Consider the following 16,059-nt stretch of genomic DNA (forward strand, 5'->3'; position numbering starts at 1 on the left):
AAAGCCGCTGTTCATCAAAAGGCAAAAATGACAAGGATGAAAAAACTCTGCAGACTCACCTTGGTGCTTGCCACTCCGATCTCTGGGCCGGCGTTGATGTGGACTCCACAGTCAGTGTCTCGTGAAATGGAGCTGCCCACTGTGTTGGTGATGCCCACAGTTAAAGCCCCTCTCTCCTTACAGTAGCGTAGGGCCATTAAACTATCAGCCGTCTCCCCTGTTGGAAGGCATGTAAAGTCAAGCTAAATTAAACAGGATATTGATGTAATTCTGAGCATTAGAGTGAAAGCTGTAACTTTAAAAGGATTCCACGGAAATGGAAGACAAACAGACTACTAAACAGTGCCCAGACTGACATGGAAAGTAGAGGACAGACAGGGACGGTGCACTAGATCAAGTCCAGATGGCACCGACATACTGACCTGACTGGCTAATAAAGAAGCAGACATCGTCTCGGAAGACGGGTGTGTTCCGGTCCATGAAGTCGCTGGCGAGTTCCACCATAACAGGCAGCTCTGTCAGCTCCTCTAGCACCTGACGGGTCTGAGGGAGCAACAAATCACTGCTGCGCATCATCTGGCTAAAACACTTTGAGCACAGGCCAAATTATGCTGATTTACACTAAAAACCTTTGTTTCCACTCACCGCTACGCCGGCATGGTAGCTGGTGCCGCACGCAATCAGGATGAGGCGTCGGCATCTCTGGATCTCTTTGATGTGGTCCTTCAGTCCACCCAGTGTCACTAGGAACATTCAAACAGTCAATTCATCATCCACTTTCCACCTCAATAAAACAAAGCATGCTGAGCGAAGTCATGCCCTCACAAGCGTTTCTATGTTTCCCTCATATTTCTTGTAAGGCGATGAAGATGTAAAGACTAATTGACAAACAAGTAAGTGTATTTCTCTAACCTGTGTTGTTGTCAAAGTTGACTCTTCCTCTCATGGTGTTGACGACAGATTCCGGCTGCTCAAAGATTTCCTTCTGCATGTAAGTGCTGTAATTTCCTGCAGTGGAAAGATCAGATAACAGGAACATTTGTAACTATTGAAAAGGTAAATACAGCCTAAGAAGTGAGTGTTTTTTTCTGGAAATCTTTATTTATCTCAAATACACGTGTTTGATACATTGGGTAATACTGTACCACCTTTTCCATCAAGAAAAACAAACATGGCACATAAGGGAGTTAATGCGTTTTCCATAAACCTGGAATAAACTGTGACAGTGAAGTGTGTGTGTTTTTCAGTTTGCCTCTGACAGAAATTTGGGTCATGCGAATTAGGTTATTCAGCAGATTGCTTCCAGAAACAGAGGCGAACGACTGAGAATGATTGGACCTTAAAAGAATGTAGAGTCCTGACAACATTAACTAATTTCTGCCCTCTGTAGGATGACTAGGGTACAACAAATATTGAAAATGTAGGTTGCACGCATCATACAAAATATACAAAACATGTAGTTAGGAATTCTGGAGTCACTAAAGTGACCCCGAGGGCTTGTAAGAACTTTGATGATCAAGGCTGATTGATGGTTATCAGTTTGTGCATCTGGATAAATGATCTTTTTATAAGATATGCAATGATGATAGGGCCCTTCTTTATCAGTGTCTAATTCAAAAGTCTACCCAGAGGAAAAGGCAGTTAAATGAAACATTAAGTGACCCTCTACCCACCTTTCATGATCTGCTCCAGCTCTATCTGCAAGGTCTGGATAGCACGGGCCGGGTAGTCTCCAGCCCGGCGTTTTATCCTGTGGATGGACAGCCGTCCATCTTTCACAGCAGCCACATCATCGTCTTCCAGGAAGATCACCCGGTTTGTGTGCTCTATCACTGCACTGTGAGAAAGTCCCAAAACAAGAGATATGAATTTCTATTCTAGGGTTTCTACAGGTATCAGCAAATCTAATGTAATGCTTTTTAATGCAACCTAAAAGTGATGATTTAAAAATGTATTTAAATTCAATGCACATGTCATACTGCAGATAATTGTTCTGTATAGACACAAATGTAAGCATTCGACAATGATAATGTTGAATAGAAAAGTTTACATTAAAGGTGCTGTTGCAATTTCTCTAAAGTAAAATTTTTCAAAGTATAAAATATAACAAGAACTTTGGAGCTTAAGGTACCATCAATGGTTTAACAGAACACTTGTGTTTGACTATTGTCAATATTTTTCACAAATACAAAGTTTATGTGATAATAAATTTTACCGGTCTGAATAAAATGATTGGTGTTTATGGCGGTCACTCACTCAGACTCGTCAACACATACGCCCTGGGAGCGCGCGAACACATACAAAAGCAGTCCTTGAGAAGTAACGAACAATTTGCAGTCATGTTGTTGTTATGAGGCAATACACATTCAATGACAGCTAATGCTAGCAATATAAATATTTTTAGCTAACAACTATGCTATTGCGCATGCATGTGATACGTACGTACATAATTACGTCATTATCTAGGGGAAGTCGTAAGATGACGGGAAATACTGTGTAAAATACATTGGAAAATTGGCGCCCTCTAGGCATCTGTGTAAATGTTGCAAACAGCCCCTTTAACTATGGCCACATTATGCACTAATGTAATCATAATATATAATATAGCATGTAAGCATTTAAACAATAAAAATATTTTTGCGTTAATGTAGTATTTTTTTACTATTTTAATTGAAAGGTCAATAACTTAATTATCCTAAACAGGTAAACAAACAAAAACAAAATGGACTCTCAATCCCCATTAGCAAAAATTGCATTTCAATAAATATTGAACATCTTCAAGAGCAGTTTTTTCCCCGGTTGGAAGAACTGGGTCGGGTGGTTTGTTTTGTTGTCATTTTTGTTGCCAATGCCATCGCGGCATACAGTGGAATCTCGATTTATGAACCCCTCTGTTTGCAAGTTTTTCGATTTACGAACTATTGGATCGGCCCAAGTATACCTCTGTGTGCGAACCATGTCTCTATGAACTGTACAAACGCTTCCTTCAGTCATTCATTTTTGCGCCTGCAGACCTCCAGCGCCAGTCTTTCTCTCTCTCTTTGTCTGCTCCTTTTCGATGTCAGTGCATCCGGAAACAATGCTTTAAATGTTTGTCATTGTATAATATGGTTGTTAAAGTTCAGGAACATTGTGATTTTGGATCATTTTGGAAGACACCATACAGGCTTCTATGTGTGTGTACGTGTTGGCAGAGCAGCATGTGCAGCACAGTTCTGCTTGTTTTTAAATAATAAGTTGATCCCTTACTCCTTGTTATGTTTGTTTGATATACAGTACTGTGTAGTACTTTGTATTGTGTTCAAAGTGTACAACCTTCACTAAAATATGGACATTTGGGAGGCTGGAGTCATAATTTTTATGTATTTTGTTTCTTATGCGGAACTGTGCTTCATTATATGAACTTTTTCATTTACGAACCATGTTCAAGAACCAATTAAGTTCGTAAATCAAGGTTCCACTGTACTTGCTCGTTTGTCCGTGCTGACGGCTCATGTTGCTCATTCAGTTTTAAGATGAAATATTCCCAGTCAGGGACACTTGGCTTTGTAATCATCTTTTTCCTCCTAACCTTTGTTACTTAAAGGCCTACTGAAACCCACTACTACTGACCACACAGTCTGATAGTTTATATATCAATGATGAAATCTTAACATTGCAACACATGCCAATACGGCCGGGTTAACTTATAAAGTGCAATTTTAAATTTCCCGGGAAATATCAGGCTGAAAACGTCTCGGTATGAACGGAAGTATTGGGACATCATTGTGTCCCAATCCAAACAGAGTCTGTTTTCATCGAAAAATTCCACAGTTTTCTGGACATCTGTGTTGGTGAATCTTTTGCAATTTGTTTAATGAACAATGGAGACAGCAAAGAAGAAAGCTGTAGGTGGGATCGGTGTATTAGCAGCTGGCTACAGCAACACAACCAGGAGGACTTTGAGTTGGATAGCAGACGCGCTATCCGACACTAGCCGCCGACCGCACTGATGATCGGGTGAAGTCCTTCGTCGCGCCGTCGATCGCTGGAACGCAGGTGAGCACGGGTGGTGATGAGCAGATGAGGGCTGGCGTAGGTGGAGAGCTAATGTTTTTAGCATAGCTCTGTCGAGGTCCCGTAGCTAAGTTAGCTTCGATGTCGTTAGCAACCGCATTGCTAGGCTTCGCCAGGCGGGACAGCATCAACCGTGTGGTTACAGGTCCAGGGTTTGGTTCGGTGTCTCCTGATAGTAGAAGTAATAATAGTATTGTTGATCTTCTGTCTATCCTTCCAGTCAGGGGCATGTTTCTTCTGTTTCTATCCGCAGTTAAGCACGATGCTATCACGTTAACTCCGAAGCTAAAGTGCGTCACCGATGTATTGTCGTGGAGATAAAAGTCACTGTGAATGTCCATTTCGCGTTCTCGACTCTCATTTTCAAGAGGATATAGTATCCGAGGTGGTTTAAAATACAAATCCATGATCCACAATAGAAAAAAGAGAAAGTGTGGAATCCAATGAGCCCTTGTACCTAAGTTATGGTCAGAGCGAAAAAAGATACACCCTGGCGTCCTGCACTGCACTCTAATCCTTCACTCTCACTTTCCTCATCCAAGAATCTTTCATCCTCGCTCAAATTAATGGGGTAATCGTCGCTTTCTCGGTCCGAATCGCTCTCGCTGCTGGTGTAAACAATGTGCAGATGTGAGGAGCTCTTCAACCTGTGACGTCACGCTACTTCCGGTACAGGCAAGGATTTTTTATCAGCGACCAAAAGTTGCGAACTTTATCGTCGATGTTCTCTACTAAATCCTTTCAGCAAAAATATGGCAATATCGTGAAATGATCAAGTATGATACAAAGAATGGACCTGCTATCCCCATTTAAATAAGAAAATTTCATTTCAGTAGGCCTTTAGCAGTGCTTCTCACTAGTGATTAAGCTAGAGGTCCCCCCTGCTTGTACCGAAACAAAGATTGTGGATGACTGACAAGAGGCTTTACACTCTGTTCATTTACCGGTAATTGTGTCAAATAAACGTGCTCAGGTGCTGACAGTAAAGCAGAGAGTGAGACCTCTCGAAACCATTTTGAAAGCCAGAGACGAATAAAAGTAACACACACGGACATAGCAATTTATCAATGCCGGCAAAGTTATCAAGTCAATTTTCATTTATCGTTCAATTAATTGACTTGACCATCGGCCCAGGCCTACAATTGTATGCAATTTTTGTATGCCTTTGTACATTGTATATAATGCTTTTTAATGCCATTTAAGGCCTTAATTTTCGCAAAATCCATTTAATGATTTTTCATGCTTTATAATGACCCGCAGAAACCTTGTATTTCGATAAAGCTACAGGCGCCTTAGACTGCATCCACTTGAAAAGGCCGACGCAATGACACAGGGATGTGCTTACCTTGCATCCGAGGCAAAGTAGTACTCAACAGCTTTGTCATCCACAGGGAACAGGCAGGTGTCCGGGTCGGCTCTGGGAAGGGAAGGGCAGCTCTTCTTGTCTTTGCTGGCTGAAAAGCAAATAATAAATCAGCGCTTCCCAGACCTTTTCCATGCCCAGCACCCCATGAAAGATTCCAATATTCTCCTTAGAAAGGTCATTTCTAGGGATCTCCCGATCAACATTTTTGGCCTCTGATCCCATTTCGAGTTCTGATCTGATACCTTGACAATAGATAATAGAACTGATTTTTTTATAGCAGGTAACTACAGTAAACAAGGTAAAACATTTTCATAAAGCTTATCTTATTAAATGTAGAATGTGCAAGTATTGTTGTAAATCACATGTGTTAAATCTGTGGTATTGAATTCTATGTATATATATTTTCAACACAACAAAGTGGCTAGTGCACAAGAACTAAACAAAAGTATGTCTCCCATTTGACCATTGCTTTCAAAGCCTTTCTGTTTTCAGAGTCTTACTCCCAGACTTTTGGGAGCGACATATTCTTTTTGAGGTGGGCGTAACAGAAAATAATTGAGAAACACTGGCCTAAAGATACCTAGATATTCAAATAATACAGTATAGCGCCGCTGAACTCTAGCTGGTAACTAGAGCATTAATTGCTAACTGGCAGCTAGCGTACTAAATGCTAACTTCCAACTAGCATGCTAATTGTTAGCTGACAACTATTGCGCCAATTGCTAGCTGACAACTAGTTCGCTAATCGCTAGTATTTTAACTACATACAGTATATGCACAGCTTCTATTTTGCGGGTCACCACAACACGCCGGATCAATTCAGCTAAAATGTGCTTGTGTGACAGGAAGTCATGCTCAAACACAAATCGTATTTTACACTTTGAAACACCCTAATGGGCGGGATTGAACATGAAAGTCAACTTCTCAAAGGTTTTCAGATGTAATTTCACCTTGTCGACCCATATGCTGATTCTGGAGGTCCAAAATTGAAGAATCGTATACAGGCATATCCCGGGCAGCTAAATGCACCTATGGGGTCCGGTGTCAAATGCCAGCTAATATGGGGGCTGGGGAAGCAGGGGCGTGATTCGTAGTTGTATGTTTTTACAACGTCAACAAGAGATGATGTTACTGTTGTGTTGTTACTTGAAAACAAAAAACCAAGTTGTCGTTCTGAAATGCAAAACTGTGCTCTTTTTCACAAGTCAAGTTAATTACACCATCGCCCGTGGGTATTGATGGACGGCAAAGCTCCAAACGTTCTGCAGTGTTTACTTTATCACATGATTATGCCCGAATTCGCGAGATCTCGAAAAAGTCTGCGCTATTTTGCTGCACGACGGTGGCGATTGCCAGACGACAGCTGGCATTGCCGTTACATTTTGCTGGTGTTCTGAATTCTGTGGAAATCAAGGGTAATGAGGACAAGCTGCATAGGGAATGTAAAAGATGGAACATTTTCTATGTCCACATGTTAAAAGATTGTAAGTAATTATTGTTTTCTGTTTTTTAATGACTAACTCATTGGCTGCCAGAACAAACACTTCTCTTTTAGAACACTGAGCTCCTGCTGATTTTTACTGAAAATAATGAAGAGGAATGCTGACAAAATTGATTAAATAAACTACAGCGGTACCTAAACTTAAAAGCGTTTTGAGATAAGAGCCATCTGTCGGCTAATTGTTATGGTTTAAGTTGCAAGCCAAAAATGTAGTTATAAGCATCCCCGCCATAGTTGGCGTAGCAAATGTCACAGTGAACCCTGTAAGATCCGCCCTCAAACATCTGGTTGGACTCACTAGCATTACCTTACAGCTAGAGATAGACATACCTTTGTTTTCCAACCATTAGAAGGAAGAAAAGAAGTGTGGAGGACAGTGCTGAGAAAATTAAGTGGATTATATTAATTTAATTAAAAAGAAGAATTTTAAGAAAATATCGAAACGGTGGACACGAGCTCGTAAGACGAGGTACTACAGCATAGTATGTTTTAGCCCACCACGTAATGTAATTAGGAACCTTTGACCTCGGTAAGTAAAGAAGTCATGTATGGACAAATTGGATAAAAAACAGCTCTTCAAACTCACATGAGCGATACACCACAGGAATATGGTCTGCCGACAGCATGTGGTCACTTCGCACACCAATCAGCAGAGGACTTCCCCTCCTGCACAAAATATGGTTAACAGTATACCTCCATTTTAGAGTTGTACATAAGCCTATAACAACTTGCTGAGTGCTAAAATGTGTAACTACAAAAGATAAATAGCTTAACATTTCTAAAATATGGGTTGTTAATGGGGCAGCACGGTGGCAGAGGGGTTAGTGCATCTGCCTCACAATACGAAGGTCCTGAGCAGTCCTAGGTTCAATCCCAGGCTCGGGATCTTTCTGTGCGGAGTTTGCATGTTCTCCCCGTGACTGCGTGGGTTCCCTCCGGGTACTCCGGCTTCCTCCCACCTCCAAAGACATGCACCTGGGGATAGGTTGATTGGCAACACTAAATTGGCCCTAGTGTGTGAATGTGAGTGTGAATGTTGTCTGTCTATCTGTGTTGGCCCTGCGATGAGGTGGCGACTTGTCCAGGGTGTACACCGCCTTCTGCCCGAGTGCAGCTGAGATAGGCTCCAGCGACCCCCCGCGACCCCAAAAGGGACAAGCGGTAGAAAATGGATGCATGGATGGGTTGTTTATGCAAACTAAGGGTGACATTTATGAGACCAAAAGATCAGAATAATTAAATTTTTACCTTGTGCCAACTGCCTCGGAAGGGTAATGAACACTCTTAAAGACCAGCGCAAAAGCACCTTCCTGAGATGGAAGAGGAACATTACATTAATTTGTTAACAATTTATTGCGTGTGTTCCCTTACCAGTTGCTGGGTCACCCTTTCCACCAGTGTGGCAAAACTGAGGTCGTCCTCCTCCCTGTTATCGTACATGTACTTCACCAGCTTGGCTATGGACTCGGTGTCTGTCTCTGACTCAAACATATAGCCTTTGCTCACCTGTTTGGGGGTAAATTCTTGTCTAAGTCGTAGGTGAGGACAATAAGAATGACTGACAAAGCAAAAGTTCTGCTCACCAGGAAAGATCTTAGATATTTATAGTTGGTGATGATGCCATTGTGAATAACAATGAACTCTGCAGACCATAAAGAGAAATAGTGGACATTGAAACATTAACATTGTGATCTAATTTCTAGATATAAAAAGGGTCCGCTTTGACAATTATAACACACAAAAATAGTTAAATTGCAGAAGTCTTTTATTTTTTTTGTTGACATATTCTGTTTACTATGTATTTATGTGAGAACCAAATATACTGACCATTAGTCTTGTCTGATCTGTGTGGATGACTGTTGACAGGGCTTGGCTCGCCATGTGTTGCCCAGCGGGTGTGAGCAATCCCGAGGTGAACATCGAACTCCACGTCGAGGTCCAAAGCCTGCTGTTCTACACAAACAAAAAACATGGCTGCCTTTTATCAATCTATATCAACAGAAGTCAAGGTGGCGTCTTTGTGATCTGCGCGTCAGATAGATAGATTAGATAAGATAGATAGATAGAGATAGAAAGATAAAGATAAATTAACACTTTATTGATCCCAGGTGCCCGCAAGCATAAAAACATATCCACTTATACCAACAACAGTAGTAAACACTTCTCAAAGATACTGACAACAGTAATAAAATGCACATGTATAGTTCAGACAGATCTGTTGTAGTCTTATGGCCGAAGGAACAAAAGATCTCTTAAACTGTTCAGTTCTGCAGTGTAATGAGAGGAGCCTGTTGCTATGCTTACTTCTCTGGGCGGCTATAGTGTCATGCAAAATATGTCAGCGGTTACTCAGGATACCCTGTATGAGAGCCCTCATCCTTCTCGCAAACACAGCTCCCACGGAGTCCACATTTTCCCCATCACAGAGACACATCCTGATTTCAGCTTACTGTGAATCTCCTCATCGAGAGCCTTTACTTTTCCACGCTGCTTGATCAGTTGGATGCTTTTGGCGTTGGTCTCCCAATCCTTGCTGTTACCGCCATCAATGCCCACACCTGACAACAGCAAAGCTTCGTCTAAGTATGACTGATACAATATTGGTGTTATGTCAACATCCTTCACCCACAGGCTACACCATTAGGTACACCTAAATGAGCTAATGCCACAGTACTTGTTTTCTCTTCATTGCCTCCGCCAGAGCGCAAATAAAAAAATGTGAATAAAAGGTGCAACAAATAGCTAATATTTAGTAAGGATGTGCCGATCGATCGGCCATTGATCAGTATGGGACAATTTTTGTGAAAATGTGATTGCCATTGCTGATTGTTGCCGATCACAAACGCTGATCCCCTCTGGTTGACTATTTTTAGTCCCCCGGCTGACAAGCGGCTAGCAGTTGATTATGTGTCTTCATACACAGTGTACAGCCGTTCTCCTAAGCTGATATCAATCACCGCCATATTGGCAAATATACTGTATTTATTAGTATCTTAAAAGGGGGTCATAGTAAGATCGTATTTCTATATTTAAAGCACTTCCTTGTGGTCAACATAACATGTAATGGTGGTTCTTTGGTCAAAATTTTGTGGAGATTATGTTTTACAGACCGGCCTAAAGCCGCTTTCCGACCGTTTCTTCAGGATGCGTCATTTTGTGGGCGGTCTTATCTAAGTGGTTCCACTTCGACATTGTCTTCTCCCCATCAGTCATGTTGTAGTTTTTAACGCTTCCGTAGCGAGTCTACTGACAGATATGAGTTCGAACTATACGCTACTTTGTATTAGAAATGGCAACAGCGGAGGATGCATGTGCACGTACGAGCCGGTCTGCCCCACAACAAGAGGATAGAGAAAATAAGTAACTTATCGACTACATCATCGGACCACAACGGTGGACTTGCGCTACATCTCTACCATATATGGGGATATCCGCTGACGTCACAATTGGGAAAAATGTCACAAACGGAGCAAATTCCAAACGGGTTGTTTAGAGGGAGTATGAAGGAAGGCAAGACTGTTTAATTAATACCTCTGCCATGCCTCCATGGTTTGATTTAATTGTATTTATTTGATTTAATTGTATTTATATAATGAACTAATTTTTATTTAAATTTAAATTTGCAGGACTATTGTAGATCCAAAATACACCAAAAACAAGTACCAATTGGTAAGAAAAGTTGGTTTTGCATGATAAGTTCCTTTTAAGTGGCATTATCACTGGAGTAGGGTAAACATGTTGCACAATGAGAGCAAGTCAGGAACAGATATACTAACAGCTAAACTCAAGTAACTTAAAAAACACAAATAAGTCAGTGCTTAGTAAACTTTTAGAAGTGTAAATGGAAGTGCTTTGCAACAGAAAGTAAACAGGAAATTAACAAGTAGATTAATGGAAGTCAAAAGAGGGGATGTGTCGGCATTGTTGCAGTCATCAATATGATCGATACCAGAGAGATGAGGTCGATATTTTTATTTTCTCAAAAGTACTTTTTTTTAAGTTTGTTTACAAATTAAGGACATGATTCCCTGGACACAGAAGAATTTCGAAGAACCAAAGGATTTAAATGCGTACTAGATGGTAGTTTTTGCTTTTGTTTAGTTATGGTGTACTACTGGCTTTGTTTTGCTCAAACAATTGTATGCAAAAAAAGAGAATAAGAAACTGGTTTAAATTTTGTGTATATATTGTCAATAGTACTCACCAAGATTTACAGTTAATAAATATGATTGGTATCGGCATGGATAATCGGTACCAGCAGCATAAAACCCTGATCGGAACATCCCTAACGATAATGGCTGTCCATACTTATAAAACCAGCTTATTGTGCATATTATTATACACATTTCTTTCTTTAAATTCAATTACAAAGAATGTTGGTGACATTGTTGAAATGCCTTATTATGGTATTTTAGCTTGGATGTATTCCCTTTTCTATATCCACTGTAAGATTTGCAGGTCTAAAATAAAGAAAACGTCAATACTAGCAGATATTGACATAGACATAATTAAAAGGTAACTGTCTGCTGGGTTGACAGGGGGGAGATAGTCGTGGATAAGCAGTCCAGAGCGTGTTGCTGATAAAGAGTTTTCCCATGCTGCTCACCGGCAGAGTCGTAGCCTCTATACTCCAGACGCCGCAGGCCTTTGAGGAGGATCTGAAGGATCTCCCGGCGAGTCTTTGGCACGTGGTAGTTGAGATAGGCAAAGATTCCTACAAAGAGGAGGACAGAGTTAGCATCCACTGACTGTTTGCACACCTGCGTATGCAATCCAATCCAATCCAATCCACTTTATTTATATAGCACATTTCAAAACACAATAGAAGTTTCACAAAATGCTGCACAGAAGTTCAGACATACATACTAGGAGAGTCGGTAATATAAAACATTTAACTATAAAATAATAAATACATAAAACATCCATCAGAGAAAATAAAATAGACTAAAATCACACAACTCTCATGCTGGTTTAAAAGCCAAAGAGTAAAAATATGTTTTAAGACGTGATTTAAAACTCATTAAAGAGGGAGCCGTCCGAATAGCAAGAGGGATATTGTTTGAACGTTTTGGAGCCACAGCAGAAAATGCACGATCTCCTCTGGATTTTAAACAGGTTTTTGGAACAACAACAAAAAACTGATCAGTTGATCTCAGTGACCTCGTGGGTGTGTACATTTTAAAAGGTCTGACATATATTGTGGCGCTAATCCGTAAAGAGATTTAAAAACAAACAACAATATTTTAAAATGAAGTGGGAGGCAGTGAAGGGATGCTAAAATGGGGGTAATGTTCATGTTTTTTAGTGCCAGTTAAAAGGCAAGCAGCAGCATTTTGGACTAACTGCAATCGAGCGATTGAGGTCTGGTCCATTCCAACGTAGAGGGAGTTGCAGTATTACACTGTAAACAGCCGAAACATCACTATATTTTCACATTCTGTATTCATTTTGAACAATCTTTTCAAAAATGTACTCATTTTTCAGTTGTCATTTCTTACAGCAGGCGGCCGGCAGATCGTTATTTTAATGCAAAATGGGCACAATGTAAAGACAAAAAGCTGACATGTTGGTATTATTAACAGCAAAACTTATATTCAAAAACATCAAAGTGTTCCCCAGCGTCTTATGATTTTTTTTTAAAGTTTTAAAACCATCTTACTGCCTCTTACTGAATGAAATCTGACAGAAAATTCCACACTTGTAAGATCAGCACATACTTCTACCAACAGTCAGGATATATTTGGCATGCTGGACTGGCCACTAACAATGGCAATAAGGGCGATCATAATGCTAACATGTAAAGAAGAAAAATGCTACAACTGACATAGGATGCACCTTTATTTTCACAGATTGTTGATATTTTCAAGGTAAGCCAACCAGTTGTACGCGCGTTACTAAGCTGTAAACCTGCTTGAAGAAAAATAAAGTTTTGAAAAGGAGTGACAGACTGTGTGTGTAGGTGGATATTTATAAAAACAACATGGGAAAAAATTAAAGAAGCAAATGATCGATTATTTTAAATTAGTTAACGCTTTTGAATTTTGAATAATTGCAATTAATCACAGTAAATCCCTTTCTTACATAATTTAAATAATGTTAAAACAAGACCCCAATATTTTGACTCAAATGCAATTTTATTATAGAATGTCATATAGGTAGATTGTTTTGTCATATTTTTCCAAAGTCCTGTCGGGGTGTATTTTGAGCAAAATTTGCGAGTAGTATGTTACATATGCATTGACCTAATAATCACTGACCTAAGAGCAACCGACGCCGCCTTTCAGGTAAGCATCCGCAGCTAAAGTAAAGGAGCATGTTCACACAAAATAACTTCCGTGAATAATCTTCAACTTTACATGATTACGGTAATGTGATCATATTTGGTGATTGATCACATGAGTTACCGTAATTTCCGGACTATAAGCCGCTACTTTTTCCCCTCGTTCTGGTCCCTGCGGCTTATACAACGGTGCGGCTTATTTACGGCCTGTTCTTCTCCGACACCGACGAAGAGGATTTCGGTGTTTTAAGTACGCAGGAGGAAGACGATGACACAATGATTAAAGACTGACTTTTCATATACCGGTAGGCTGGTTATTTTGATAACGTACAGGCGAGCACTTCCTATTACTTTGCACCGTTGTATTATTTGTACTCTACACGAATGCTGTTCGCCATGTCAAAGATGTGAAAGTTTGATTGAATGATTGAAAGATTTATTGTTAATAAATGGGACGCTTTGCGTTCCCAAACAGTCATCTATGTCCCGACAATCCCCTCCGTGGTAGCAGGAACCCCTATATACTACGGTAATTACACATCAAAACCCTGCGGCTTATAGTCGGGTGCGGCTTATATATGGAGCAATCTGTATTTTCCTCTAAATTCAGCTGGTGCGGCTTATAGTCAGGTGCGGCTTATAGTCCGGAAATTACGGTAACTCATTATTTTTGACAGCCCTAATACAAAGTTATAATTCTTACCTGTGCACTGATCAGTTTATTATTATTTTTATTAATTCCTTCTTGCAGCAAGTATTTGACATTAACAAGCAGTCCAATAATGACCAAACAGGGGAAGCAGTGTACATTTGTTCAAACAGCAGAGCATTGACAGAAAGAACAGATGCCCTTTTAGAACCTGCAGGCAACCTTTTAGTTTTAACAGAGCTTTCATTCAGAAGACCCAGGGAAGGAGAAGTTAACTGGAACTTAACAGACACCTCATTAGGTACACCTAAACTGTTTGATATCTTGTAGCAGGGCTATTCAACTGACCATACCATGACTTCACTTCAAAACTTGGGAGGCAAACATCTTTGCAGTCAGTTCCTTAAACACTAGAGTGCCCCTGTTGTATTACTCTTTTTGATTTCAGGGTCCACATTTTTCCACTACAAAAGGGGCCCTTTTATATCCTGTTATGAACACTGAATTGGTAATCTCACTTTTCTTGATTTTAATTGTAATCAATAATTATATATAACCAACTTACAGTTTAACAGGATAAATCTTGTCTGATGATTTGAAACCATGTGTTAATCACAAAGATTATTAGGTTAGACTGATTACAAAAATAATACTAATTCATGGTATATAATAAATAATAAACACTCATCATATGTATTGCAAATGAAGGTACTCACAAAAACTGATTAACAATAAATTTACATACTATACATGTGCTACAATAAATACATTCTAATTAATTATTAATAATGTGTTTATTAAATAAACTGTCAATAACATTTAAGTGCAAATGAAAATACAGCTTTACTACTTTAGTCATAATTTTTGCACTTTAAAAACTTCTCTATGACTTTAGCTTCAGACTTCTTCTGTTTGTTTGATATTGTCGTTACTGCCACAAGTGGTGGAAAAGTGTATTACAACCGGCCGAAACGAACCACAGCTGAGAAACAAGATATGTTTTGTCTTTCCTCTAAAGGGCGCTCGCTACATGTTGATATTGTCGTTACTGCCACAAGTGGTGGAAAAGTGTATTACAACCGGCCGAAACGAACCACAGCTGAGAAACAAGATATGTTTTGTCTTTCCTCTAAAGGGCGCTCGCTACATTTCCATGCACTAAACTAGTCTGATTTCTCAAATAGTTAATTTTTTTGTATTTTCACACTGAAGTGTAATGTCCAGGTGTCCATGTACACTCTCAAATATGACTATTGGTCATATGCCATGTGCCTCTCGTACACTGGGGGGGGCGCTTATTTCATTTTAGCGTGGATAACTGAATTACTTTTTCGGTTGACCTATGACGTCACAATAGGATTTGCGGATCCTTACAACTTGTTTTAAGTGATGTCTGCTGCTGTAATATTGGCACAAATTATAAATATTATTAGTTTTGTCAAAGGAATTTTCGGACGAAAATCATGGAAACAAAACATTTGAAATCTCAAAGTTCATTCAAAAGGCTCTGTGGATTGATGGAAAGTGTTTTAAACCCGAAGGAAGACCGTTTGACTGATATCCATAGGAAGGTTGATATTGTTCTGGACTATCTTGCCCATTGTGCGGAAAGTTAATCAGTTGTGAGAGTGAAGAGGTTTGCATACGCTTTATTATTGGCCTTTATACTTGCTTCATTATCTTTCCTCTCATTCGTATTTTGTTTGGGAGTCCGAATTAAGCCGGCACTTTACATTTCCTTAGCAACCTTCTTAAATAAATCTCAGTTTCTTTTTTTCTATCTTCCATGCACTTCAAAATTTTCTGTTCCTTTAATTTGTGAAGCAAACAGAAACGGTCTCCTCTTCATTATAATTGTTGCTGTTTTTATTGAATGGTATCTGGTTTCCAATCGCATAATCCAGGTGTGTTCGTCCAATTTTTCAAAAAACAAACACGATTGGTTTAATGTGTTTCCATGAGTTGTAGAAGACTTATTTAGAGCCGAACTATTGGAGACATTGGACTAATTTAGTGCATGGACACGTACTGACTGATCCAGAAGAACTTGGACCACTGTCCACACATTGGTAGATCCTTGCATTTGCTAGCAAACATAGAACACTGGTGTGCAAATTTGTAATTTACATAACTGAGGCAATCCTCAAGGCACCCCTTCAAGTCCTCTCCTTTTTATCAGTGCACACATCTTTTATGTAATGCAATGT

The 16,059-nt window shown here is 39.8% G+C and overlaps 1 protein-coding gene across 1 annotated transcript in view; it reads right to left on the minus strand.

The window, feature by feature from the left end:
* Positions 1 to 16,059, minus strand: part of LOC133652544 (glutamine--fructose-6-phosphate aminotransferase [isomerizing] 1) — a 32,861-nt gene that overhangs the window by 13,132 nt on the left and 3,670 nt on the right. The window contains exons 2-14 of the mRNA XM_062051402.1: positions 11,530 to 11,637; positions 9,374 to 9,481; positions 8,751 to 8,876; positions 8,507 to 8,565; positions 8,295 to 8,429; positions 8,172 to 8,233; positions 7,510 to 7,589; positions 5,402 to 5,510; positions 1,674 to 1,837; positions 913 to 1,008; positions 646 to 743; positions 423 to 543; positions 60 to 217 (exon numbers count right to left, since the gene is read on the minus strand). Coding sequence (XP_061907386.1) covers positions 60 to 217; positions 423 to 543; positions 646 to 743; positions 913 to 1,008; positions 1,674 to 1,837; positions 5,402 to 5,510; positions 7,510 to 7,589; positions 8,172 to 8,233; positions 8,295 to 8,429; positions 8,507 to 8,565; positions 8,751 to 8,876; positions 9,374 to 9,481; positions 11,530 to 11,637 — 1,424 coding nt within the window. The remainder of the gene's footprint in view (positions 1 to 59; positions 218 to 422; positions 544 to 645; positions 744 to 912; positions 1,009 to 1,673; positions 1,838 to 5,401; positions 5,511 to 7,509; positions 7,590 to 8,171; positions 8,234 to 8,294; positions 8,430 to 8,506; positions 8,566 to 8,750; positions 8,877 to 9,373; positions 9,482 to 11,529; positions 11,638 to 16,059) is intronic.

The sequence above is a fragment of the Entelurus aequoreus genome, linkage group LG06, assembly GCF_033978785.1.
Source record: "Entelurus aequoreus isolate RoL-2023_Sb linkage group LG06, RoL_Eaeq_v1.1, whole genome shotgun sequence".
Taxonomy (NCBI): domain Eukaryota; kingdom Metazoa; phylum Chordata; class Actinopteri; order Syngnathiformes; family Syngnathidae; genus Entelurus; species Entelurus aequoreus.